This window comes from Thunnus maccoyii, chromosome 9, assembly GCF_910596095.1.
Source record: "Thunnus maccoyii chromosome 9, fThuMac1.1, whole genome shotgun sequence".
Lineage (NCBI taxonomy): Eukaryota > Metazoa > Chordata > Actinopteri > Scombriformes > Scombridae > Thunnus > Thunnus maccoyii.
Window position 1 is genome coordinate 28,737,543 of NC_056541.1, and position 26,899 is coordinate 28,764,441.

General features: G+C 41.5%; 1 protein-coding gene across 3 annotated transcripts in view; it reads left to right on the forward strand.

Annotated features, from left to right (window-relative positions):
- Positions 1-26,899, forward strand: part of arvcfb (ARVCF delta catenin family member b) — a 238,434-nt gene that overhangs the window by 197,033 nt on the left and 14,502 nt on the right. For all 3 annotated transcript variants that reach the window (XM_042422420.1, XM_042422419.1, XM_042422421.1), the window contains 3 exons: positions 22,827-22,954; positions 24,802-24,952; positions 25,984-26,176. In XM_042422420.1, coding sequence (XP_042278354.1) covers positions 22,827-22,954; positions 24,802-24,952; positions 25,984-26,176 — 472 coding nt within the window. The remainder of the gene's footprint in view (positions 1-22,826; positions 22,955-24,801; positions 24,953-25,983; positions 26,177-26,899) is intronic.

A 26,899-nucleotide genomic window follows, 5' to 3' on the forward strand; every position in this document is an offset into this window, starting at 1 on the left:
GTATTTTTAATTAGAGAAGTTTTTTGTTTTTTTTCACGTCTGGGCAAGCTGTTAACACAACACTGACATATTATCAGCATACAGTATGAAGTTGTTTTTGAGAACTCGTTAGCAAACCTGATTACACATCCAGCTGACAAGGATAAACATTAGCACTCATTTGTAGTTTCTGGGTTGGTCACTACAAGTGACTCATTTCTCATTACACATAGCGATTTGAGCCATTATTATCGTAAAAATATGATTAGTGTAGCTTTAAATTTCATGATATAAAGGACATAATGTTTCCTCCTTAGTTTGACATTTTGAGCACTACACTTATTCACTTTCTTGTTGAGAGTAACATGAGATTATTGATACTACTTTCACGTCTTTCCATTAATATGACGCTATCGCGAGGAAACAGTTAGCTAAGCTTAACATTAAGACTAGAAACAGGGGGAAACAGCTAGCCTAACTCTTTCCAAAGGAAATAAAATTGACTTAAAACTCTTAAACAATGGGTTATGTGCTGAACTAATTCTTGTGGACACAGTGACTTCCTGGAGTTTTATCGTCATCATGAGGTTGCCAAACCAACAGTGGAGAGTCCAGCAAGTCACCGCGCCCTAGCCAGGAAATACACCAGCACTTGATTCCCTGTAATACCACAATTTATCGTTTGTACACTTTTTTTTGTATTAATTAAACAGAGAAAATATAACTTTTTATTGTTATTATTTTGGGCATTTAAAGTAGATAGTAGAAAGATGACAGGAAATAAGGCGAGAGAGATATAGTGAGCGACATGCAACAATTATCCACTGCTGGAAATGCAGCGTAATCTTGTGGTTATGTGGCAGGGGTTTTAAACAATAGGCTACCAGGGTGCGCCAGAGATATAACATGTGAATTGGAGTGTTTTAGAGGTGTTGGTAGGCAAATGTTTTGCAACATTGCACAGAGCCAGGCAAGTTGTTTCTTCCTGTCAGTCTGCTGGCAGTAGATTCATATTTAATGGACACCTGTGAGGGTGGTATTGAACTTCTCATCTAACTCTTGCAAAAAAAAAAAAAAGCAAATAAGTGTAATTCCGAAAGTGTCAAACTATACCTTAAAGGCAGAGTGAAGCAAGTTACAGACAAAAAACAGCATGTGTTGTTTGTTCAAATGCTTAAAACAACCAATGTTTATATTTTCTTGACTTTCTGTGACCTCTTGTGGTCTTGTCAACAATGACTGTCCTCTCTCCGACACAAAGACGAGAGTAACGTGACATTTTTATACTGCTGCAGAACCTCTAAGGGAGGAGGTCACAGTGGTAGATGTACAAAGCATCTGAATTAAACACCAAAGACTATGCATCCCATCCCATCCCCCATTAACAGTCAAAAAACAAAAACCTATTTTGTCATTTAGATACAAGGAAATGTTGGCTTATGCAGTAGGTTTGATAATAAAAGAAGTTTAGGTACCATCCTACAAGAACTAAATTTAGTCCCTTGTTCCTCCCTGTTAGTTCCGGTGTAGTTCTTCAAAAGGTTCTTGGTCCACTGGGAGAGTTTCTGCAGTGGAAAAGCCCTACTTATATTCAAATTTAAAGTCCAATATATGACTGATGTGAAAAATCCTGACTGTACATCAAGAGCTATAAGCATTAAACCAAACACACATGCAGACAGAACCAAAAGATACATCTGACACATCTGTCTATCATAAACCAAACATCAATCTCTAATCTTCTGCACTACCACATTACAAATTATTATACAAACTACAGACAGCATCTCTAAAATCAATGCTCTATTTTAATTCACTCAGTAATCTTGTTTTGCCAGTCATTTAGTTGTGATTCTTTCTTTTTGTTGATTATGTGGCCACTTTCTCCATCCTAACTGATTAAGGTATAGTTGCACCAGAAGGGGAACTTGTTGCAGGCAAATACATCATTAGAGGAGTCCAGAGTTACTGGCGGTGCATTATTCATTCCACCCAGAACAGAGCCAAAGAAAGAGAGGGGTGGCTGTAACAAAAGTAATTAAGAACTGTGAAAAGACGCATTTCATTAAAGAGCCGGTGAGTGTGGCAGCCCCTGAAATGATGAAACATTTTTCCCAGCAGTTAATTGAAACCACAGCGTAAACCTTTAGATTGGAGAAAGGTCAGGTGAGGGGAGGGGAGGGGAGGAAGGAGGGGAAGAGAGGAGAAGGTGTGTTGTGTGATAAGTGAGTGTGTGCACTTGTGCTGATCTTGCCTCTTTTATTTTAAGAGCGGTGAGAAAAAAGCTAGCCAGTAAAAGTTAAAAATAAGTTCTTTTTCTTTTTGCTGGGGTTTCCTCCAACTTGAGGAGGAGGTTAAGAGAATACAGAAACAGCTACTGGCTGTCCTGAGAGAAACATGCTGCCTCATATTAATTAGCCTCTTTACCTTTTATGCAGCCTTCATCTCTTCCTCCCCTCCCTCTTCATCGGCTCTCTCTTATGCTTGTCTCTCGCCACTGTATTGCCAGAGCGGTGTCACGATGCAGGAGAATGAGAGGCGCCTCACATCCTCTCTGAGTATGTGGGTGTGTTTTCAATGAGCCTCAGCAGCCAAAATGAATAAGCACAAGTGCTCAGATTCTAGTGAAACTAAGATATGAATCATTTGACCCTGACAGATGAGGAAGGTGGGCTTTTTTCTAGGCACATGGACAGACACTTAGGCTTGTAAAAGCAGTTGTAGATGAGTTAAGATGACTTTATTTGTTAGCTTTAGTAAGCTAACTCACTGTGAACAGGACTGTTTTGCATGTGCCTCCAACTACACATATATCTTTCATCAGTGAGTTCAGACTGCACAGTGACGTAACATTCCAAATTTATTATCTGTTTTTGTAATGTTCATCACCAAGTCTAAGAATATACAGCCATGCTAGCAGCTTTGAAGCTGCACTTAGCACAGCAGTGCTTTGAGCTAAATGCTAACATCAGCATGCTAATGCATTTATTTGGTCATAAATCATGGCGCTAGAAGAAAAGTCAGAGGATCATTAAAGTTTACAGTCTTTGTCCTCTGGGGACCATGAATGTCTGTACAAAACTGTGCGGGAATCCATCCAGTAGTTGTTGAGATACTTTAGTCTGGACCAAAATGGTGGTTCAACCAACCGACCAACCTACTAGCGTGGCAAATAAAAAAATCAGATATGATTTGTCATTAGGAAGGTTATTTTCTTACCACAGTCAGGTCATATAACAGCCTGACCTGGATGCAGTATTATAGTGATGACAATAAAAAGTATTCATACACTGTCAGCTTGAAAAATTCACATCAGCATCACCCTAATTGCCTTTTACCTTTTACCTCTTGCCAGCACGCTCCCCACTATATATATGTGTGTGTGTGTGTATATATATATATATATATATATATATATATATATATATATATATATATATATATATATATATATTGTGAGGAAATAATTGGAAAGTTTCTGGGTGAACGCTGTTTCCTCTGGCAGAGCTTATTCTCACCATGATGAATCTTTTTGTCAAACTGCTTGTAGTTTCCAGTGAGGCTGACTGATCACAACAGCATTAGGTGCTGCTAATTAGTCATATCTGACAATGAGGGCAATCTGACTAAGCAGTAAAGGCCTTGTTAGAAAAGCCTCAGCGCTTTCCACAAGCTCGCCCTCTTGCTCTCTCTCTTTCTCTTTCCTAATTCTCATTTCTCTTGCTCTCTGACATTCAATGCTCTCTCCATCCCTGAGAGATTTATTGTGCTCCAATCACCGCGCAAACACACTTTGAGCAATTGAGAAAACAGCAGCATTTACTAAGACGACAACTGTGTAACTCGTCTCACTACTTTGTCTTGCAAGCTGAGCGTTTAAGTCGTGGAGAGGTCTTAGTATTGACAAACAGCAGTAACGTGAGCTGTTATGTATTGTATATATAACCCTCTTTGATATCATCTCGCTGGAGATCTCCATTTGTAGTATAATGAACACTGACTGTTTTGCAATCGGAGTCATCTCTGTCTGTGATGCATCTCAGCTCTTGAAGTCTGAAGAGTCAGAGCCTCAATTGAATTAAGGAAAACGGAGCTACACTTTCATTGTTTGTCTCGGCTGTCGTCGCCGCACATGTGAGGAGAAATACTTCCTTTAATGGCTCTGCGGCATGAATCTGATTCGTCTAATCCTCCCTGTAATATCTCCATGTGTCTCCGAAGCTGCAGCAAGAAAAGCAATCGTCTTGTCCAAAGGCACGATGAACGTCTTGCCGCAGTGAGCAAATATGCTCAAGCAGATCTATTTTTCAAGATAAATCATCTTTGTGTCATTAACTGCTGCCAAGTCTGCTTCAGAGTAGCACAATTCCAATGGAAGGGAAAGTTTTGGCCTGTTTTGTGTCTACTTTACACTCCAAGTTAAAGCAGAATAATATGAATAATTTACTCTCCATCCCAAATTCCAAGAAGGGTTCTCATGTAGGCGCTTTCTGTTTTCATCACTGTGGAATTTAACACCACGGATAGTGAATGCTGACTCCCAGCCTTGCTGACTTCTTGCTGGCTACGGTCAGCCTGTTGGCCACTTTCACTTACCCTTTTGTTCAAAATAAATGCACCAGTCAGTCGCTCCAGTTGCATCCCTCCTCCACCTCTTCTTTCTCACTTCCTGCCGTCACATTTCACAGCAAGATGAGACCCCAAAACATTATGGCTACCTCACGCACACACAGATAGAATGTCACATATGCAAACCATGCACACAAACAAAAAAAAAAAACGTCCATATAAACATGTAACACTTGCACAGACACACAAGCACACACATATTCACACTTACTTTCTCACTCTCAGCTTCTCTGCTATCTTTACACATAGCATCCACTTGACACAGGGTTGTATCCAGACTGTCTGGCACCTTATATCACTCTCCATCTCTCTGCTGGCTCAGTCATTACATTTCCCTCTGTGTTACACCTTCCTTATGGCAAATATACGGTGTGTTGCATCACCTTTACAGTTCTTAATACTGAATGCCATCACATCCAGAGGGAAGACTATCCTGCTCTTAAAAAAAAGAGGCCTGTGAATCTCAAGGTGTGATGAGTGACTAATTGGTTTTATATTTCTGTTCCATTTTTGCCATAACCTTCAGCTGAAGAGGCAAAGCTAAATGGGATACAAGCAAACAAAAAAGAGATATTCTGTCTTTGGAGATCTCATGCTTAAATACATGATGAATAAAAATAAAAATGTAAGTACAGAAAATCATATAAAACAGTGCTCCTCTGGCATTTCCATCCAAATTGTGTTTATTGTTTCTATTTTCTAATAGGTTGCTACATGGAACACATTTGCAAGCTGGTGCCCCATGTGGCAACTGGGAATAATTGACTACATTTCTAAAAGTTTGAAGGACTTTAATTATCCCATTTACACTTCATGCATCTTGGTTGGATTGGTTTTTATTCAGATATTTAAAAAAAGGGTACAGTATGCAGCCAATATGGGCTCAAGATTCATTTAAATCCAATTGTTGAGATGTATTCTTACCATATCTTGAAATGGTTTAAATGCTTGCCTGTCCCCAAGCCGCATAGGTGATCTTAATTTTCACTGCATCAGTAAGCAATTAGTGGAAGCAGCCACTTGCAAGGTCTTGCCCCTATTAGAACATCCAGAGTATCACTGACATGAGTCATCTCTGAGTCACCTGGACTGGAGTAGGGTCCACTTGGCATGTTAAGAACTTTTTCATCCACTGCATGGGAGTCCCAAATGCTTCCCATCACAAACTATAGCATTGTGGCAAAATATTTTCAACTAAACTCTTCAATAATGCATGAATCTCATCTTTGTGTGGTTTGTCAAGGTATGTTCTTGTGCAGCCAGAGCAGGCTCTTCAGTGCCGCTTGTGTCTGATGAGGGAAAACACCCACAGCCGCCTCAGTTCACAGCAGTTAGCAGAGACAACTGCAGCTGCTTTGGGTTTTTTCCCCCTGCTGGCCGCACCTGAAAACATACTTGTCTAGCCACACAAAGGTAAGACTTATGCTTTATTGTAAGAGTTTCAAATAGTATATTTTGCTTAAGCAAGAGAAAAGATGAGGACTAACTGATCGGTTTAGCTATGGACTTCTGGTTAACTGGTTAAAATTGTAGATATGTCCATATAATTGTCTGTAAAGTATGTCGTCATGTGTTCGTACTGTATGCCAGCATGTTAAAAGCTTGCTCCAGATGCTAAATGTTCCACTCTAGCCCCCCCACACCAACCCTCCCCACCTCACCTGGGATTAAAACTGAATCCTGCTCTGGCACACCAGCTGTTGGGACCGCCACCGTCCACCTAGCCTGCTCAGCTGGCCACAGCTAACTGGACACTCCTCACATGCCATTCACTTGCCCTCCTTTGTTGTTGATTATAAAACTAAGCACAACAGAGAAAAGGGACTAATTATGTGAATAGCCAGCGGCTTGCAGCTGACATTTTAGATGCTGCAACCCCCCCCTTCAACTCCAAACCCTGCTCTCATGAGCTGTTTCACACTGGCAGTGATAATAAGGCGAGGAAGAGTAAAAAACAAATGAGTAGAATGAGAGGTTTATTTAAGTGGGACCACCTCGTGTTTTGTTGGAAATACAAAGAGGTTTGCAAAATAATACTATTCCTAGGAGGTCTCATGAAGAGTGGCTGCTCTACACATCATTAGTGGAATGAAGTCCTTGCAGATTAGTGTGTGTGTGTGTGTGTGTGTTGATGCATGGCAGCATTTATCCACCTGTGTTTAGCAAAGGATAGTGGGGCGCCACTAATTCCCAGCACTTCCTCTGTGGTGGTGCATAAATTTAACACCACTTCCACCCACAGCAGTGATCAACTGTTTCTCAAGTTCTTTAAACTTCCCTTACCCCAAAAAACTCAGTGCCCCCGATCAGTGTTTTCCCTCCTACAAGGCTCTGTGGGATTCTAGAAAGTGCTGCGAATCTACAGTAGCCTGCAACATCAGGCCCCTCAGATGATTAACCATGTCATTCGCCTCCCCCGTCTCCTCAAACCTGAGCAATTGGAGCAAAGTGGTAATTATGAGACAAGAATGATTCCAGGGAAGTAGGAGAGAGAGCAGTGAGATTTACTTGCCAGTTGGAGGCTTTGTTTGGCCCCGTTTGAGGCACAAGAGCGCTGCTTCCTGTTGCTGCGAGAGACGCTTTAATCTAATTAAAAGCAGATTAATGGCGAGCTGACTGGCATCGCTAGAGCTACAACACAGGCTTAGCGAGGGAAAGAAAGCCCCCCTTCAGTATTTGCCACTGTCCTGTTACTGGTAAACAGTAAATGAAATATTGCTTGTAAACAGACTAGACTGTTGTAAACAGGAACGTCTAAATGCACTCTAAGGACTGCTGTCCTTGTATACAATGGAAGGAGAGGGTCAGATGAAGCAGAGACAAGTTCAGCACGGGCAGGAGTCCAATCAAATTTTTCCTCCACTGAGCTTTCGCTCCGAGCATAAAATCAGTCATGTTGTATATCAGCCTACGTTTTAGGGATTTAACTGACGCCTTTTCCCACGCGACATTAAATTTCTGCACTCCTCTCCAGCAAGTAAGCAAGCAAGCGAGTGGAAAGGCCAAGGTCTCAGTGCTCTTACAATATTTCTGTGACTTCAACAGCCCTGAAGGAGATGAGCAGGAGTAGGAGAAATATAAAATAAATGCCAAAGAGAAAGATATAAGAGTCTATTTGTGTAAGAAAGTGAGTAGAGGGAGTGGGAAGAGGGCACTTTTTGTTGCCACAGCCAATCTGTTTGACAGCTCTATAATCACAAGTATTTTGGATTTTAATGTATGTTTGATTTAACGATGGGTTCATTTTAGCCAGTGAGAGCAACTCATCTCATCCTCACTGCCTTTCATTTGACTCTTATAAGCGCGCACACAAACAGTCACTCACACACAAGCTCATTCATGCACAAATGCTCTGTAACACTAACTCAGTCTCACCCACACACACACTTGCACACATAACGGGCGGTGCACTGTGCCCTTGACCATGAGGGTGGTATTATGTGGCTATTAGAGGTGGTGTTGTTTGTCAGGGAGTTGCAGAGAGAGAGAGAATATTACCTGCGAAAATTGACCACTGTATCTGCTGTGTGTGTTTGTGTGTGTGTGTTTGTATGGAGAAAAAAAGTGTGGACTGTCATCCTCCAAGGCGAGAGTTAATCCAGAGTATCCATCACACTTCAGCAGGCCATTTTCCAAAGGAGGGATTGGTGGGGCTGGAGGGAGCATTAAATGAGGGATGGGTGCTGATGCTGACCCAGACACAGGAAATCCCTCCTCTGTCAAACACCATCACAGCCGTCATCATACATTCTAGATTCCAGACTGTAGCTGGAAAAGAGGAGCTTCTTATTCAGGCTTTGGTGCGCCAGCTGGGTGGAGTGCAGGGCCCCCCCCCCCACCTTTTTTTTTAGCGATTCAGAACATGTAAATCAGCATTCAGCAAATGCCACACCTCCTCTTCCATTTGTCATGTTTGTTTCAGGCATAGGTTTGTTTCACCATCACTGTTGGATTACAGTTGCACTCAGAGTTATAAACCACTCTGAGGCAGAAAATATAGATGCTTTAATGTTTTGTGGAAAGGATATGAGCTGGAAAACAATTTTAATCTGAAAAAGAAAACAAAATGTACCTGAAATAAGGGCTAGTAAAATGACCTTTGCAAAGAATGAATGACCTCAGGTCCTGGACAGCTACACAGGGGTTAACAGTTATTCTGACTCGTTAGACCTCTTCTTCATGGGCTAATAAGAATCTTAATGGTGCAACTAAATTGACAGTAGAGTCAGGGAAATGTCATTCAGTCTGTACTTACCACACTTTACTGAGTCAAGGTCTAATTAGGCAAAATAAGTGTCACCTGTGTGGGTGTACAGTACCATGGCTGTGTAGAGGCTATACGGTAGAAGGCAAGCAGGTGAAAAATAACAAATGAACACAGGTGAAAGCTGCTAGACTAATAAAGTAAACAAAAGTAGAACAATAAAACAAAGATGATCTCCAGAGACAAACCAAAGAAATAAGAAAAAGAAAAACACTGAAGCTCCACTGTGACACACAGCCACACTGTCTTATCCCATCCTATCAAAGGTTAAAGGTGCAGTGTGTAGGATTTAGTGGCATCTAGTGGAGAAGTCACAGATTGCAACAAACTGAATACCCCTCCTGTCACCCTCCCCTTCCAAGTGTATAGTTGAACCTACGGTGGCTGCAAAAAATGCGAAAGGCCTTCTCTAGAGCCAGTGTTTGGTTTGTCCGTTCTGGGCTACTGTAGAAACATGGCGGTGCAACATGGTGGGCTTCGTGGTAGAGGACCCGCTCCCTCTGTAGATATAAAGGGCTCATTTTAAGGTAACAAAAACATAATTCTTATTTTCAGGTTATTACACACTCATTAAAACATACTTAAGAATATTATATTCCATTTCTGCCAAGTCAGATATGATCAGCCATATCTAGCTAGCTAATTAAGTTACGGTATCTCCATGAGTTGGCTGAAAACAGTGTCTCCGGTTCTATTTTTAATGATTCAAACTGTCCCATTTAAAAACTAGAATCTTATCGTATATTATAAGTACATACTATATACAAAACATATATATGTACTATAATATATACACTAGATGGCAACATGCTATCGACCTGAAAGACTAAGGCTGTAACTGTATGATGATCCATGTAGAAGACATGGAGATAAAGAAACAATGTTCTTGTATTGCAGTGTAGACCTAGTTAGTAGTAAAGTATGACAAGCAATATCATTTATGATAAGGAAAGCTATAGTGTAACATAAACCTGTTTTGTTGCCTAGCTTACATAATTTGTATTTTCAAACAATATGTTTTCAAATGTTGCAAGAAAAATAGGCTTTTTGGACAGCTAACTGGTAATGCTATCTCAGGTAACATTAGCTTGGGTTGCTAGAGTCTAAACCTCCCCAAATCTAATAAAGAAAAGGACAGAGCCATAGACGTTACCTTAAACTCTGATAACATCAAATACACCACCTTACAAACTCTTTAAATGCAGAGTATTGCTCTAGCTAACATCCCCAAACAGTCAATTTCTGATTTGACCACAAATATCTACTGTTTTATAATTTGGCTGATCAGACAAACCATCAAATACCTGCACCTTTTTTTTTGGTAATGAAAATGTTCACTGTTCAGATTTTTTTAAATAGACTGCAGGTACCAGCAGCTTCAAACCTAAAATTAAATAACAGACGTTAGTCCAAACCTAGTCTGTTTATGTGGGTTAGTGTAAGCCTTATTCCTTCTTCTCATCCAGGCTGCAGTTCCAGGCCTCTGTCAACCCACATCCCCCCCTTCCTCCACATCTGCCTCAGTCTCAGGCCTCTATCTTCAGTCCCTGTTCCAGTCACTGCCTACCCCCCCCACCCCGCTTATATATCTATATCAAGCAGAGCAGCAGTCCACAGGATTATCTGGGCTTATTCCTGAAGGCTGGACACCCAACCCCCAAAACCCCCTCCCCAAACTGCAGAGTACATCATTTAGCTTGTGCTGCAGTGCATCAGTTGTTCTTATGGTAGATGGTAGATTACTTTTTCTCTTTTTCCTCCCTTATTACTGTCTTGTTGTTGCCCCAACTGACATGATCCATGCATTTCTGTGGACTATATACCAGACAGCTGTCCCATCCAGCACACAAATCCACTCAGTCACGATTCCCTCTTTCTCTCTATCCATCCCCCACTCCTTTACTCCTTCTCCCTTTACTCTATATTGTTCCTTCCCTCCCCACTCCTTAGTCACCTTTTTTCCTCCTTTCTTCCTCTCCATTTTCCTCCAGCTTATACTCTCTACTCTTTTTCCCTCTGTCCCCCATCTCTCTTTCTCGCTTCCTCACTCCCTCTCTTACTCCTCCGCCCCTCTCCCCTCTCCCCTCTCCCCCACATTTCACTGTGAAATCCCTGTCAGACGTAGGGATGTGTAGCATGTTGAGAATCGGCTAAGTTAGAATTTGTGGTGAAAGCACGACACCGCCCTGACAACTTGAGCTTGTTTTTCAGCCTTTCAGGCTCAGGTGAGCTGCCAAACAGGAAATGGGAAACGTTGTCCACCGCCCCCCCACAGCTTTTCTCTGTGGGCTCTCGCTCTTGCTCTCTCTCTCTTTATCTTTATCTCTTTCTCTCTCCACCTATTTCTCCCTCTCTATCTCTTTCTCTCTGGCAGGCTCTCGCTGTTGCTGGAGTTTCTAGTTTCATTTGCGTCTGGGTGAGGACGTGACTTGCCTGGGTAAAGAGAGCAAGCACTCAAGGTGATGCTGAAACACACTCCACTCTCACAAACACACACACACACACAAAGACATACACACCTAATACGTTTGAAAACAGAGACACACGCCGCTCCACTCTGAAGCACTTGAGCCTCTGAGGGAGCTGTTGCTGTTAAACACAAACTTACAAGGGAGCACAATCGGGGCTTGGCCGCTAATTGCAGCCCACAGGCTAGTATTTTTGCCAGTTGCTGTGGAATTATGAGATTGTAGGTGAGGATGGGAAAGGTCTCCTTTTAAAGCTAAAGTGCACATTGTGGCAGCCTCGAGTGCTCTTGTGCCAGGCACTAGAACTTTCTGCTTTCACTCACTGTACTTAAGTCAATCTGAATGACCATGTTCCAGTGCTATGTAATACTCAGTTAGAAAAGCAGTTTGGTCCTCTTGTTTTGCTGGCCCAACTGTCTCGGTATGAACGTGGACTGAACAGATTTGTTAGTGGCAGTGGGGAGGAGTTTCCATAGCAACCCTAGTACTACCATCGTGTACTCTTTCATCTCAACATATTGTCTACATCAATAGGTAGAGCAATTTTGGAATGTGTGCTGCATTTTGTGTTTGTGGGGGAGATACGGATGGTTATGAGACTGAAGCGAGGAAGATGGTGGGAGAAAGTGAAAAGAAAGGAAAGAGGAGAGAGGAAAAGAAAGGAAGAGGGAGAGAAAATGAATGTTCCCAGCAGAGAAGCAGGCTCCTCTGTATCTGTTCTCTATCTGCAGCCAGCTTAATAGCAGAGTCCAGACACGTGTGTATGTGTGTGTGCTTGTTTGTGTGTCAGTATGACTTAAGTCACCTTCAGGGACACACACCAGACTTAAGACCAGTTAATTGGGGACGGCTTGTGCAACTGGGGACAAGAGCTGTGTCCCCAATTGGTAAAACGCTGATTTTAAACGTTGATTAAATTTAAGGTTAGGGTAAAGGTTAGGGTTAGGCAAGTAGTGGTCATGGGTTAGGATAAGTCTCTAGGAAATTAATGTACGTCTATGTAAATACCCCAAAAGTGACTTAAGTAAACCTGTGTTCGTGCGTGTGTGTGTGCACAGTATGTAGGATGGGCAGTGGCCTAGCATTTTCTCCATCAGCTTAATGGCTACGCTTGGAGACCAGCATAAGACAGGGACATCCACATCATTCGAGGTAATAATTGGAAAGATTCCCTTTTAATGACTTGAGGGCTCACATCATCAGACAACTCAAGATGGTGGCTGCCAATCTTACGCCTATTCATATGTGGCAGATGTGACAGGTTAATCTGTAGTTGTCACTATAAGCAGAGACTCCAGTCCGCGGTATAGCTGCATACACTCCGATAAATCAGAGCATTACAGTTACATCAAACCCCCTTTTTCCCTGGCTTTTTTTTTTTTTTTTTTTTTTTTTTTTTTTTGCTTTTTTCTTTCTCCCTCTCTTTCGTTTTGAGGGAGTTTATTAAATTAGCAATGCCAGCTCACCAAAGCCGGGCAGACCATGGTCAAAGGTTGGTCGGCTTACATGCATTTACCCATTCAGACAGAATGCTGAATGAGATTTATATGTCTTTCTTTACTGGAGATTCCAGCTGTCTTACAGTCTTACTTGCAAGTGTTTGGGACCTAAAACAGACATTTTGGCAATACCAACAAAATACAAAGAGAAACATATTCTATAGGTGTATCAAAAGTAATACTACTTAGCCAACAAATTATTTCTTAACAAAACACTAATAATTCTTACAAATAACAAGAGTAATTGTAACAATGACTTGTAATGCTAAGCAACGGTTATATAATAGAGGAGTTGGTTGTATGAAGGTTAAAAAATAATGTGCATGTTCATTATTGCACTATATGTTAAATTACTGTTTAATCACCTTGAACACCTACATTTGGCTAACATGAGGCATCCCTGTTTGTTTGTGTTTTCTTTTCATTTTGAGCTTTCAGGAAAATTTCCCAACTGGCAATTACCACTTGGATGTTGACACGGATGGTTTTCATGTCATATTCAAGTAGCAAACAGGTAATTACGGTAACTCCCATATAATGTGAAGACAGCATAACAATGATGCAGTGATTAGGGGTAAGAGGTTGCGCTAATTATGAAAAACATGCCAGCAGCAAACACACTTATCTTTGTTATGTTGACTTTTATAGGCTATAGTGACATACCTCCACAATTGTGGTTGGTTGGTTGCAAAGCTGGATTTAAGTGCTGTCACACATACTGTAATTTAGATTTAAGTACACACAACTATCCCAACACAGTGAGAAATACAACTTGGGAGATGCTCTTAACTGTGTTTTTTGCCCTCAGTCCATTTTGTTATTATGTCCAACTAAAAGCACCTGGAGCCATGACATGAAGCATTAGCCTGTGCCAAACATGAAAACAGGAGCACTTGATTGCAGCACAAACAGAAACAAGCAAGACAAACCTGAGCCTCGTGTGGCTCAGACAGGCCATCTGTATTATCTCACACCTATGTCTAAACAGCAGGCAATATTAACTGAGAAAGCCATTTGTTGAATGGGGGCAAATTGTCATGTTACTTTTTTTATACTTAACACAATTTGAAAAGTGACATATCTTGTCAATATGTTTTTTTGTCCGAAGGGGAATAATAACTTCACCTGACAGAGATTCTAATATAAACACCTCCACCTCAGGCCCTGGAACACTATTACATTAGCAAGAGGAACATTGGAGACAAACAACCAGCGCATTACCACTGTTGATCCCCTGAGAGGCCGGATAGCTGCGAGGCACATTCTTGAGCGAGCCACAGAAAATCTAATACAACTGTGGCTCAAGAGTGAAAGACCACTGGCTCTGTGTTTTTGTCCAAAGTTTGGAAAGATGGAGCATTTCTGATGGACTAAGTTAAGGGAGTGTTTGGATGTTTCAGACAATTTGGTGTCAATTTGTCAGCATGTTTTTGATAGCGGTGTTGATGTGTCCCTTCTGGTTCTAAAAGCCCACAGCGGGACTTTGCTGGCCTATCAGCACAGGAAAGTGAAAGTGCTACCCTGTCATTGCAGAAATCGCTTGCTGAAAAGGACCCTTTTGTGCTAAATGGTAGGAAACAAGCTTTCATGGACCCAACATTTGGTAGTGCTGGAGCAGGACGCCTGTAGTGAAATGGCAAAGATGGAGGAAGAGAAGGGTGGAGGGGTCTGTGCTGCATTTTCCCCTTGTGACTTCAGTGACATCTTTTCCTTTTGGTCCACTGTGTCTCTTTCTCCAACTCTCTCTCCCCTCCCCTCAACCACCCCATCACATCAGGACATCTTTGTGGCCCAGAGCTGATGGGTAACTGTCCAAGAGATGGGCCAACTGCCACCTTCTGCCTCCCTTTGTCAACATCCAACAAACTAAGGCCAACTGCAGTGTGGGTATGCTAATGTGTGGTGCCCTGGGGCTGCCCATAGAGATGCCAATCTGCGGCAAGGCCAAACTGGATGCGAAATGGGATAATGAAGCTTTGACTCCTGGACCCTGTCTGTCTGAAGGGGTAACTGGGGGGTGAACGGCCTTTGCAGCCTGGCAGTGCACTCTGTTTTGGCTCCTTTTGGCTCCAAGTCTGTTGGGAGGGCTGTGGATAGAAAGGGAATGCGAGCCTCCATCACGTGTTCTCCCTCAGGCTTAGGTTGAGGACACTTGCGTGGTTTAAATCAACTGAATCATACATGGGTCAAATTGTATTAGCAAAATAATGTTTGTTTTCAGCGTAATCTGCGAGGAGGAGCAGATTTTCACAGTGGTTCACCACAACAGAAATGACAACAGTCAATTAAGTTGACTTTTTTGTGATTTATACCCAGCATTAACATGCATCTCGTAGCCATAGTGTCATTCACACATGACACTAAGATGCATCTCCAGCATAAAAATGGAATTCTGATTTCTCATTCCAATCACCTAGCCAATAATCAGATGGGATGGGACTCAAGAAAGAGACGTTCTCTGTTTAAGAGTGGCTGACATTGACACTAAATGAGACAATGAGAATTGCGGTCCACCTTTAAAGTCAGTCCACCTTAAGTGAGCCTAGTCAAGTTAAGCTAACGCGTTGTTGCTAACTTCGGGGCTAACCCCTTAGATGAGTATTTTCTTTGTCTTGAGGAACTGCAGCATTTATTAACTGACAAACTGTAGTCTGTACTGTACATTTACTGCCAGATTGACAACTTACTGCTAAACTTTTCCTCTGCTCTGCTCGCCTTCACGTCATGTTTCTGCCGCTCACCCTTTGCGCTCGTGCAACAACTCACGCACATTCACACACACATACATAAACGCATTGCCTTATTCCTTAACAGAGTTACGCTACTTTCGTACCTTTCACATAGATGTCCTTTGAAGAGTGAAGAGAAGGAGGATGACTAAAAAAAATCCACAATAACGCAGGGTTTTTGTGCTCACACAGTGTACGAGTGAAAATCATTAGTAGCCCGTTGATATTAATGATCGTCTGAAATTTTAGCAGCGGCGCTCATAATTTTGCAGCGGCGGTGAATATGGGGGAAACACTGCCTTTATAATCGCTGAATGCCCTTATACAATAGTCAATGTAGATTACACACATAAGCTGATTTGGCTGGATTTTCAGATAGATTACATTTTGGTTTGTCCACTTATAAATTATCCTTCGTGCACAGGAATAGTGACACGATCTACTTTGTCCTGATGTGTTAAACTACATCTGGTGCTCCTTCAGGCGGCATAAACAAAAAAATATGACTCATGGCCAGACATAACTGTTGAAGGCATTTCTTAAGCTCCTGCGAACCCTGCCAATTTACTTGTTTTGTTTACGTGGCTTCACTGTTCACCTTCTGGTTTTTAATGAAGCTGAGAGAGTCACGACCATTATTACACCGGTGACATACTACTTTTAATGATGTGCAGTTTTAGCCATCGTCCCGCTGTGGCTGTGCCCTGCGCAAGTCTTCATTATCACTCTAGCACTCTCCCATATGCCTGCAGGTACTTACATAAAACACTCGCACATAAAAAGGCTGCTGGTGGGGTTAAATGTGCATGAGTTTCAGATGTGGAATGAGACTGGAGACTCAGCATCTTGAGGCTTCTCCACTGGAATGGCCTCGTTTATTTATGCAGTTTTTCAAAGGGGGAGAATGTGACCCTGTGGTCAACCCTGCTCTCTTTCTCTTTTTCTTACTCTGTCTCCAATGTTTCTGTCTTCCTGTGACAGTTAACTGGAGAAACTTAACAATGAGACTATAGCAGAAAGGCCCCTCCTTCAACTACTCAACAGCATTTCAGTTAACCAGAAGTCAGGAATGCAAGGGTCAGAGGCCATGTGTTATGACAATATTCCTGTCAACGGAGAATGATCTCTCACAGAGCAAAAACCTGTTAGAGAAAGTTGACTGAGGATGACAGATAAGAGGGATTATTTTATGATCTGCTGTTTGTTTTCTGTTTTTCTGTCTGCCACTCTCTGTATCTTCCCCCATCTCTCTCCAGTCCTTTCACAGCAATGTAAAACTCCCCTATGAGTTGTAGAAAGTGATACGCCATCATGTCCCCTTGATTCGATGGAAGTGCTGTGTGCTGTAAGTGTGCTAGAAATGGAGCAGTAAATAAATGGAGCTTGTGTAGAAGCAGGAAGAGACCTTGTACATATTGTAGGCAGACTGGATCGATGAACATCACTTTTTGACATGCCCGAGCCAGGGCTTGGTGTGTTTGTGGATCTGTGTGTGTGTGTGTGTGTGTGTATGGAGGTGTTTGCAGAGGTGTGTATCTAGTGCTGCACAAATGCAGCCAACCATCCTAGAGGAAGGCAAGATGGCTGAGAGAATTGAGCCAGTGAGGTGTTCATGTGAGTCCAAGAGAGGAGTCTTCATAATGCTCACATACATGTATGAGTGTGTTCGTGCATCCCTTCCTCACTGATCAGTTAATCCTTTATCATTTACCATCCTGTCACACCGCTACACCTTGGCTTTAATTGCAGCCAATAGTGCAGATACTTGAACCAAATTAATGCTATAGCTTTGTACCAAGCATCACTCAATCACTTCAACCTAACTTTGTTTCTAACCCAGTTTTCATGCACCGCAGCGCCACAAAGCCACTTCTCTTCAGCGCCCGGTCACTAATTGAGCTTCGTCTCAGTCGGTGGAGTTGTCACCGTCATCTTTTCCTTTGAAAAATAACCCACTGCTCCTCCCCTTTCACCTCATTTAGGGATGAATGTAGATCTCCTGAGCATCCTGCGTCGTCTTTGTGCATTTGTATTTGTGTGTGTAAAGGCAAAGCTGGATGTTTGTGTGTGTCCCTCAGCAAGTTGTGAAGCAGAGCTCAGCAGGAATCTCATAAGGAGGTCACAGTTGTGTGTGTGATGTTTGCCACGCCAACACACAGGCAGGGGAAATAGACACGCTGGGTTGAGTTCACTGGGAGTTGGCACTAATGCTTGTTACACTTTTATGTATTCATTTATAGACTGTAGTTTATTTTTGTATCTTTGACTTGTGTATGACACGTGGTTGGTGGAGACCATTAGTGTACATGTGCCTGACACTGGCAGAATGAGAACCTTTACTTGGTACACTTTATTTTAAGTCCTCCTATTTATCATTTATAATAAGTATATAAACCGTTACTAAATTGTTTATAACACACTATAATGTAGTTGTTAGCAGACACTGTTGATCAATGTATTTGTCAACAACTATAAATCTTCTTGTAGACACCCATAAGTGGAGGCTGGTATATAAAAAGATAATGAATGACAATATAGTAAAAAACAGTTGTAATAATATATAATATGTCTTCATAGAAGACAAAAACTATACATTAATAAACACTTAAACACGTCTTTATATCTGTTTATAACTACATAACAGTGTGTTATTAACCATTTATTAAATGTTTATATACTGTAAATGCTAAATAGGGGGACATAAAGTAAAGTGTTACAAAATGCATTTATCTGAGCGCTACCATTATTAGTGACTTTACAAATCAATATTCATGTACAAAACATGAACAGAATGTAAAATACAGAATATCCACCTTAACCGGCAACAATATTAAGATGCTGCTTACACACTAATGTATCAGTAATTATAATACAATATTAAAATACATAATAAGACAACTCTGACAGAGACTGTTCAACCTGGGCTTTAGCTTTTGATACTTGAACTAACATTGGCCCAAAATTACACTGATGAGCTGGAAGATGCTAAAGCGCTCCATAGAGCTAAGGGGAACTGCAGTGGGGTGATAATTAGGGGTTCAAGCAGTGAATCTCACTGCTGGAGCTCTGTTCTTTTCTTTCTTTTTCTTTCTCTCTTTCTTTCTTTCTTTCTTTCTTTCTTTCTTTCTTTTTCTTTCTGTCCTCCTTTCTTTCTTTCCTTCTTTCTTTCTTTCTTCTTCTTCTTCTTATTTTTATCCGCTAAAAGTGTTCCTGCAGCAAAAACCATAAGACCAGAAGTCACCAAAATTGGCAGATGGGTTGCTAATTCCATGCATCACACACACTTCATTCATCCAAGTTATTCACTCTCATTGACTTCAGTGCAGTACTTTACCGTATGCAGAACTAAGTTAATGTTACCATCAACTGCTGTTAGTGACAGCTGTGCTGTCCTGATGGTCTAGTGGTCTAAACACATGCCTTGTAACTGCAAGGACACCAGTTCCAATTCAGCCTGGCACCATGCCATGCAAACTTCATGAAAATATCACAAATATTTTTTTGTTGATAACAATCATGTGATTAGTCCTTCAGCTATTTATCTGTAAATCTGTAATTTTGGTGAATATTTGAACTTCAGCTGCATTAAGTCCCTTAGACTTCCGTTGTATCCAACTTTGAGGTCATGAAATCAAAAGATGACATGTTCACCAGCAGAGCTGATAGTCCAGGGGTTAAGTTGCTGACTATGAAGGTCTACAAAGGTCCAGGGTTTGAATCCCTGGGTGCGCAAGTCCCACTTGGCAACAATGTAGCAAGTCATGCATGTGGTATGTTTTCAAGTGCATATTGAGGTCATATTAAGTCGAAGGTTGCCTATTGTGACCCCATGAAAATATCTTTTTTCTTATAATTTTTCCCTGCTAAAAGTGTTTGTGCAGCAAAAACAGTAAGATGTAGAACCACCAAAAATTGGCAGATGGGTTGCAAATTCCATCCACTACTCAGGCACATATAATGACAGTCATTGACCTCAAGGTGACGCTGTAATAATCAAGTTTACATTATCGCAATTATCTCGAAAACAGCTTGGCCTAGAGTCAAAATTCTTTCACCATTTTAATCTCTCAAGTCATCTGCATCTGGTCTCCTGCTCTAAAAATGTGAAATTTTGCAATTTTTTGCAATCTACTTGGACCCCAATTATTTATCTGTGGGTTTGTTGCTACAAGCGACCCATTTCACACTACATGTAATCAATTGATCTATTGTTAATACAAGAATAATGATTATATCAGCTTTAAGTACATCACATCCTTTTAAGTACATTACATCCTTTTAGTTAGGTAAGATTTTCAATACAGGACTTGCGATTGTAATCACATATTTTTGCATTGTGGTGTGTCTGCTTTTACTTCAGTAAAGGATCTAAATACATCTTTCACCCCTGACGCCTGAGACTGCTCCATATATGTGGATACAATGAGATATCTGCACTGCTGATACTTGAAAAGTCTGTAAATTCAGTGCTCTGTTCTCACTGAAAAAGAAGTGCACTTGCATATACTCCACACAGTAGCACTGGATACATCTGTATTTAAGTAATCTCATCATGTTTGCAGTCTGTCATAGAAATATAGGGTTGCCCTGAGCAAAGCCAAGGTCACGTCACACTGACAGCTCATCTCCCCCTCTGAATTGTAATTCTGCCTAACAAACTGACAACTAGCAGGCCAAAAGGCTAGCAGGAGATGACTGATGACAACAAGAACAACACTACAGTGTACGGTTGCCAACAGAATCCGACCTGGCTAGTGCTATTAGGAGAGACCCACAGCACTTGGTGCTGACATTAAGCCCTAGCTAAGGACACTGAGTGAGAGCTTTGGCAGAGATATTCTCTGGCTCAACAGTGAGAAATTCCACAAAGGATAAAGGAATTACTTTAAAGGCCCAGTGAATTTCCCTCTACTCTCATCCTCCCTTGTTGAGCAGTACATGTCTTTTTTTGTCTCGAGTCCTTCATTTGTAAAATGCCAATTTCATAAGTCGCTTCAGTTGGTTGCCAGACCAAAACCCCAGAAATTACAAGATGGAAGAAATGGATGGATGGATGGATTTGCAGATTATATTACAAAAAAAATGCAGTCATAAAAGGCACAGTCTTGGAGTGCAGGCAAACTTGGCAACAAAGGTTCAACATGGCTGACATTTTGTGCAGAGAGAATCTGCCTTGGAGATGAAGTGTCTGTCAACAGGACCGCCTGCAAAATGGTCTCCAGTTTGCTGAGTGTGCACCCAGTAGGCCCAGAAATATGAGGAGCATGCAGAATGTTGCTGAGTATCTGGTTTGCAGACTTCCCCCTCTTGCGTAGCCCCCGTGAAAGACTGTTGATATGACTGATGTTCTAGCACGTGGTTACAACCAGGGTCTTCTGCATGATGACTCCTGCTTCTGCTGCTTCTTTGAAAAAAAGTCCAAGATTTCTGCAGCAGCACCTATAATAACATCCCCCCAACCTGGCAGCGCCTCCCACACACAGTCTGGAGCCAGCTTGGCATGATGTCAGGGGGGAAGCACCACAGAGTTGGGAACCCTGCTTTTTGAGTGTTAACAACTATGTTGCTGTATCTGAATCTGGCAATCCAAGAGAGCGCCTAGGCTTCCGCTCTTTGCAAATTATGGGTGTGAGATGTGGATTTAGAGGCACAAATGTCAGTTTGTGTGTTTCTGTTGTACCACTCAAAAATGACACTCTTTCCTTTCTCACGGTTTTCTTTCCCTCTGCTGAAAAAAGTAGGCTATGTCAATAAAAAAGGAGCTGTTACCTTAAGATGCATTCTTAGGGGCATTGATTCATGATTTTATACCCTGACCTGAGTCACGCTTGTATTACAGAAAGATTCTCTTTTTCTCAAAGAATGTACCAAGGGCCTTGTGAGCCTTTGTGCATCAATCAAATAGGGTTACTACATATCCCTACCCACATAATACAGTGGTTTTCAAATAGAACCTTGGAAGTACATGCCTCAGAAGACATGGGAAAAAAACAGTGGGTTATTTTCTTTAATTTGAGCCTACAGGGATAGAAGACGAATTTGAAATTGCTTTTGTGCTATTGTAGAGGATAGGAAGGAAGCTGCTGGTGAAATGGTATTTCTGTAAAAGACGATTTTAGCCACCAGTTTTAAAGCATCAGCTAACTACAGCTCCAAACTGCACAAGTCTGTTTCAGCCGCAGTGTGTACTAGGAGATTGTGCCCCCTGTTTAAACAGCAACGTCACACTCCTGGCAATGTGACATCCAATCATGGATCTTATGTGTATGTTAAACTTGAGTACTTCGTTCTTCCATTTTTCCATCTGAAATATCTTTAGTTTTACATGAATACATCTTAAATTTGACTGAAACAAACCCTGAACATGTATGTAGTTGTTGTTTTCAGGATCACCTAAATAGTAAAGAATTGTTTTTGCTCAAGCGATCGAAATCTGAAGATGTCTTCCCCTCTTGCGGTGTGATGTATCCCTCCATAAAAAATGTATGACTCCCTCCACAGATGCAAACAGCTCAGAATGACCTTGACAGAGGAAATATCCACACTCTAAAACCTCCACTTTTTAATTGAATCCCTTGTCCAGCACTTGGTGACGAACCTGTTTGTGCAAACTAACAAAAAGCCAGGATGAATACATTTGATTTGATGTGATTCGACGCCTCTGTCTCTCCCTGTGCCTGCACTGTCTAATAGCTGACAATGTAATTACATTTCCATCAGGGGGAGGCCTAATGATTGACTGTGCTGGAATGTGTTAGGTGCCAGTGAGATAAACCTCCCTCTCAAATACTCTAGGTTTGGCCAGGGCTGTCGGATCAATAATTTCTCCTTCTCATGTCCTCCTCGTCAATGAAGTATTTTCAATCATAAAGCTTTAGTATCACTAAGAGCAAAGATATCAGGCACTGTTCCAGTATCACTGATCAAAGGTGTTGCAGCCGGTTGTGAAACTTCAGTGTGTAGAATTGTGGAAATGTGTTAATTCTCTCTGAAACTTTGCAAAAAACCCCTCTACAATCCAAATGTTGTGGCATTTGTCAAGGTTGTCTAATATTAGCTGAGTTATTGTGTATTATGGTAAACCCAAGCTTCTCTCCTGTTTCCCAATGCCAAAGAACACTCCCCATGGTCTGAGATAAACCTCAGTACTGTGCTGTCGGTACCTTCACACAGCCTAATTGGCCCGTCTGTCTTGTCAGGGGTCTTACCACTGTGTGTGTGTGTGTGTGTGTGTGTGTGTGTGTGTATTTCCCTGCAGGCTTTGAGCTGCTGTATCAGCCGGAAGTTGTGAGGCTCTACCTATCTCTGCTGACAGAGAGCCAGAACTACAACACCCTGGAGGCCGCTGCTGGGGCTCTGCAAAACCTCAGCGCTGGACAGTGGACTGTGAGTCCCAGGGTGGGGAGGGTGCAGCACATAGACACTATGTTCTGTGTTATTTTTAGATTTTTTTTATGTGTGTGTGTATATTATGTTTTTGCAACTTCTATGATTGTCATTGACCTTACAGTCACATGTATCTTGGATTGTGACTTGAGCAAAAATACATGTAGTTATATGGGCTTCAAGGTTAAGAAGAGCTGCCTCTAGAGATGCTTAGAATCACTGTATCTACAAATCATATAGCAACTGTGTGAGCAGAAATAATCACCAGAACACAGATACAAATGAAACAGGTAGCAGGTAGCTCAAAGAGTAAAATCTTTATCTTACTGATTCTCAGGATATTTGGGGACTAAAAGTAAAAGAGATGAGCAGTGTACTGTTAAATTTCAAGTATATAAATAGCAAAATAGCACAGAGAAGTCTGAGGTTTTACTGATTGAAATTTAAAATGATATTTGAATGATATATGTAAAATAAATGCAATCCAGTAATTTTATGTAGACACAGTCCGTTTATCGATCCTACGTTTCCTCCTGGAGAGATTAGATGATTAGACAAGGGTTAGATAACTAATGTACACCACGCTCACATCTCTGGTGGATGTTTGATTTTGATGATAGATGATATGAGAATCTCCACAGCCAGAATCAGGACATTTATTCCAATTAAAATCAGCTGCAGAGCTGCTGAGAGGCTGTCTTGCTTGCAGGCAGCAGTGAATAATCAACAGGGAAAGCTAGTTGTCAGATGCCAGTTTGCCTCGCAGCACCTAGGGCAAGAGCATACACTTATGTTACTCAGCATGCTGGCTGTGTTCAGCCCACAGCAGCATTATTATCATGGCAACGCTTCTCTTAACACCCATGTGTCAGACTGTAAACACATCCTTCAGTCTTCTGAGTTTGTGAGCAGCAACAGGCCCTTCTAGCTGGAGTGCAAAAACCACCTGAGCACTTTTGATTTTTTGTTTTTAGTTCCATAAGTTAACATCCAGCCCTGAGTCCCACATTACAACATACTGTTCTGAATAATTCAGTAGTAGTGATTTTCAGCTAAGGTGAGGATTTTGAGGAGAAATCCTTCTTTTCTTTGGTGTATTTTTCTCATGTTGAAGATGATCAGAATGCTTGACTGGGCTCAGGAACCAGTGGAGCCATTAACCCATCACACTGTCACATCTGGTAGCTGGACAAAGCATGTCCACACTCCTTGGGAGGATATCAGAGCTTTTTCGTTAAATCCTCCTCATTCTTTGCCACTGCTCAGTACCACTAAATGTAGCTGTTTTTCAAGGCTTACTACTGCCACCTGGTGGTTCAGTTGTGCTTGTCTCTGCTTAATTACATCTCTGGGGGTACTAGTACTTAGAAGAGAAACCCTTTTATGTCAAACTTAATGTTTCATGTTACAAAAAAATGAGAAGTAAAATCTACTGATGTTTAAATTAAGACAAATTATATCACATGTCCATTCAGAACCCCACTGTGTAATGTTCTGGAATAAGTCAGACCTAAGGAGCAGTGCTGAGCTGTTAGTGAGTGAATGATTGGGTGTGTGTGAATGCATGAGTTGTATGTGACTATGTCCATGAAGGCACATATTAAAAATATCCCCACCTCCCTTGACTGGTGTCACAGAGGTGACCTGGACTTCTCCACCAAAGCTTTCCCAGTGGTCAAAAGAAAAGACGTGTGGTCATACTGGGCAGCTCCCAAGTATTAATCTGTAGGTGTGCATAAATGTCAAACAGGATGTTGCTGACAGCACATGCTCAGTCAGCCTACCTCAGAGGTTTAGGGTTGAAATTATAAAGAGCAGTCACACCCTGCCCTCTGTCCGCCCTCTAGTGGTCCAACTACATCCGAGCCACGGTGCGTAAGGAGAAAGGTCTTCCCATCCTGGTGGAGCTGCTGCGCTCCGACTCTGACAAGGTGGTCCGAGCTGTGGCCATCGCCCTGCGCAACCTCTCCATTGACCGCCGCAACAAGGACCTGATTGGTACAAACCAATAGCACTACCACACACACTGGTTTACTATAGAGGTTTTATCAAAAAACATTTTTGTTTCAAGTGGACTCAAATACAGTCTATGCAGTTATTGTTCATGCAAAGTCACTGCAACAAACAAAGCTCTTTGGCCAGTATGTAGCTTCTTTAATACATTTTAGAGTTTTTGTGAGTTTACTGCTTTTTCATTAGATTTCATTCACACATTGTATCAGTCTTACAGGTGTGTATTAGATTACATTTTATGTTGCTTGGTCACTAAACTTTATATCAGGTTTTGAACTTTGGTCAAAAAAAAGTCATAAATAAGAATTTTTCATTCATGTTCATACTACATAAATTCAAATCAAATTACCTTAAAGGACCGGTGTGTATGATCTAGTGGCATGTAGCAGTGAGGTTGCAGATTGCAACCAACTGAATACCCCACCCCACCCCTCTTCTTCCAAGTGTGTAGGAGAACCTATGGTGGCCGTAAAACATGAAAGGCCCTCTCTAGAGCCAGTGTTTGGTTTGTCCATTCTGAGCGACTGTAGAAACATGGGGGTGCAACATGGTGGGCTCGTGGAGGACCCGCTCCCTATGTAGATATAAAGGGCTCACTCTAAGGTAACAAAAACACAACCATTATTATTTTCAGGTGATTATACGCTCATTAAAACGTACTTATGAATATTATATTCCATTTCTTCCAATAAATCTTACACACTGGTCCTTTATGTGCTGTTTGCAGAGAAATTGCAACACATATCCATTTTAATAAGTTATTTAGTTTAATATTAAGTTTTAGAATAGTACTTGTCGAAAGACACCTGATAAAATCTTGCTATTGGGTTGTGGTTACTAATTTCTTATTTCCACAGTAATTTAACATGAATTGCGTAGAATAGAATGAAGACACAGTAACTAGAGCTGTCTGTCCTGTTTCAAGGTATTAAGTCTTAATTTACTGAAAGTGGTAGAAATAAGTGAAATGATTTCAACCCACAATATCTGAAGTGCATGCTTGTTTGCATTTTTAGGAAGTTACGCCATGCGGGACTTGGTCAGTAACCTACCCAGCGGTCAGCAGCGGCCAGCCAAGAACCTGGAGGAGGACACTGTGGTCGCCATCCTCAACACCATCCATGAGATTGTCACCGACAGCTCTGAAAACGCCCGCTCCCTCATCCAGGCCCAGGCCATCGAGAAGCTGGTCGCCATCAACAGGACCAGGTAAGGCATTATTTATGTATTACTTACTGTATTATGAATGCAATTAATGGTGCTTTGCAATAAATAAAATGCAGCTGTTTCTAGGTTGAGTGTAAACCAGCATACTGTCTTCATTGAATTACATCATGGTTGTACATTTATTTGTGCTTTTATTTTGCACTAGGCTGCTTTTTAGTCACAGACAACCCCAGACGGCATATGCACAATAATACACTGAACACTTACAGAATTGTTTGTCTTGTTATCACAAAATAAGCTGCCTAAAGACTTTTTGGTTTACCCAATATTTGCTGTGTCCACTAAATTGTAGGCAACTGCTCCATGCTTGTGTGTTTTTATCATCAGTCTTAATACTGTAGATCAAACAGTCTGTATTACAGACACTGAGCTGAACAGAAACTATACTGTATGTTTATATTTATGTAAAACTTTGCAAGAAGTTTGTGTGTATAATGGAGACATTATACATGTAATAATTACAGAATGACCTTGAATGCAATTTGCATCATGATCCATGGAGGATATTATAATGTGTCTCTAATGGCCCAAGCTTGGCTACCACAATACTCTACTCTAACAAGCCCAAGCCCACACACACACAACACTACCCACCACACATTAATTAACAGGCTTTTAGAACTGGAGGACATTTTTGGGGAGGGGGGGTTACTTGTGCCTCTGAAGCTGGTACTTACACAAGTAAGTGAGCAGTCGCTCCTCTAA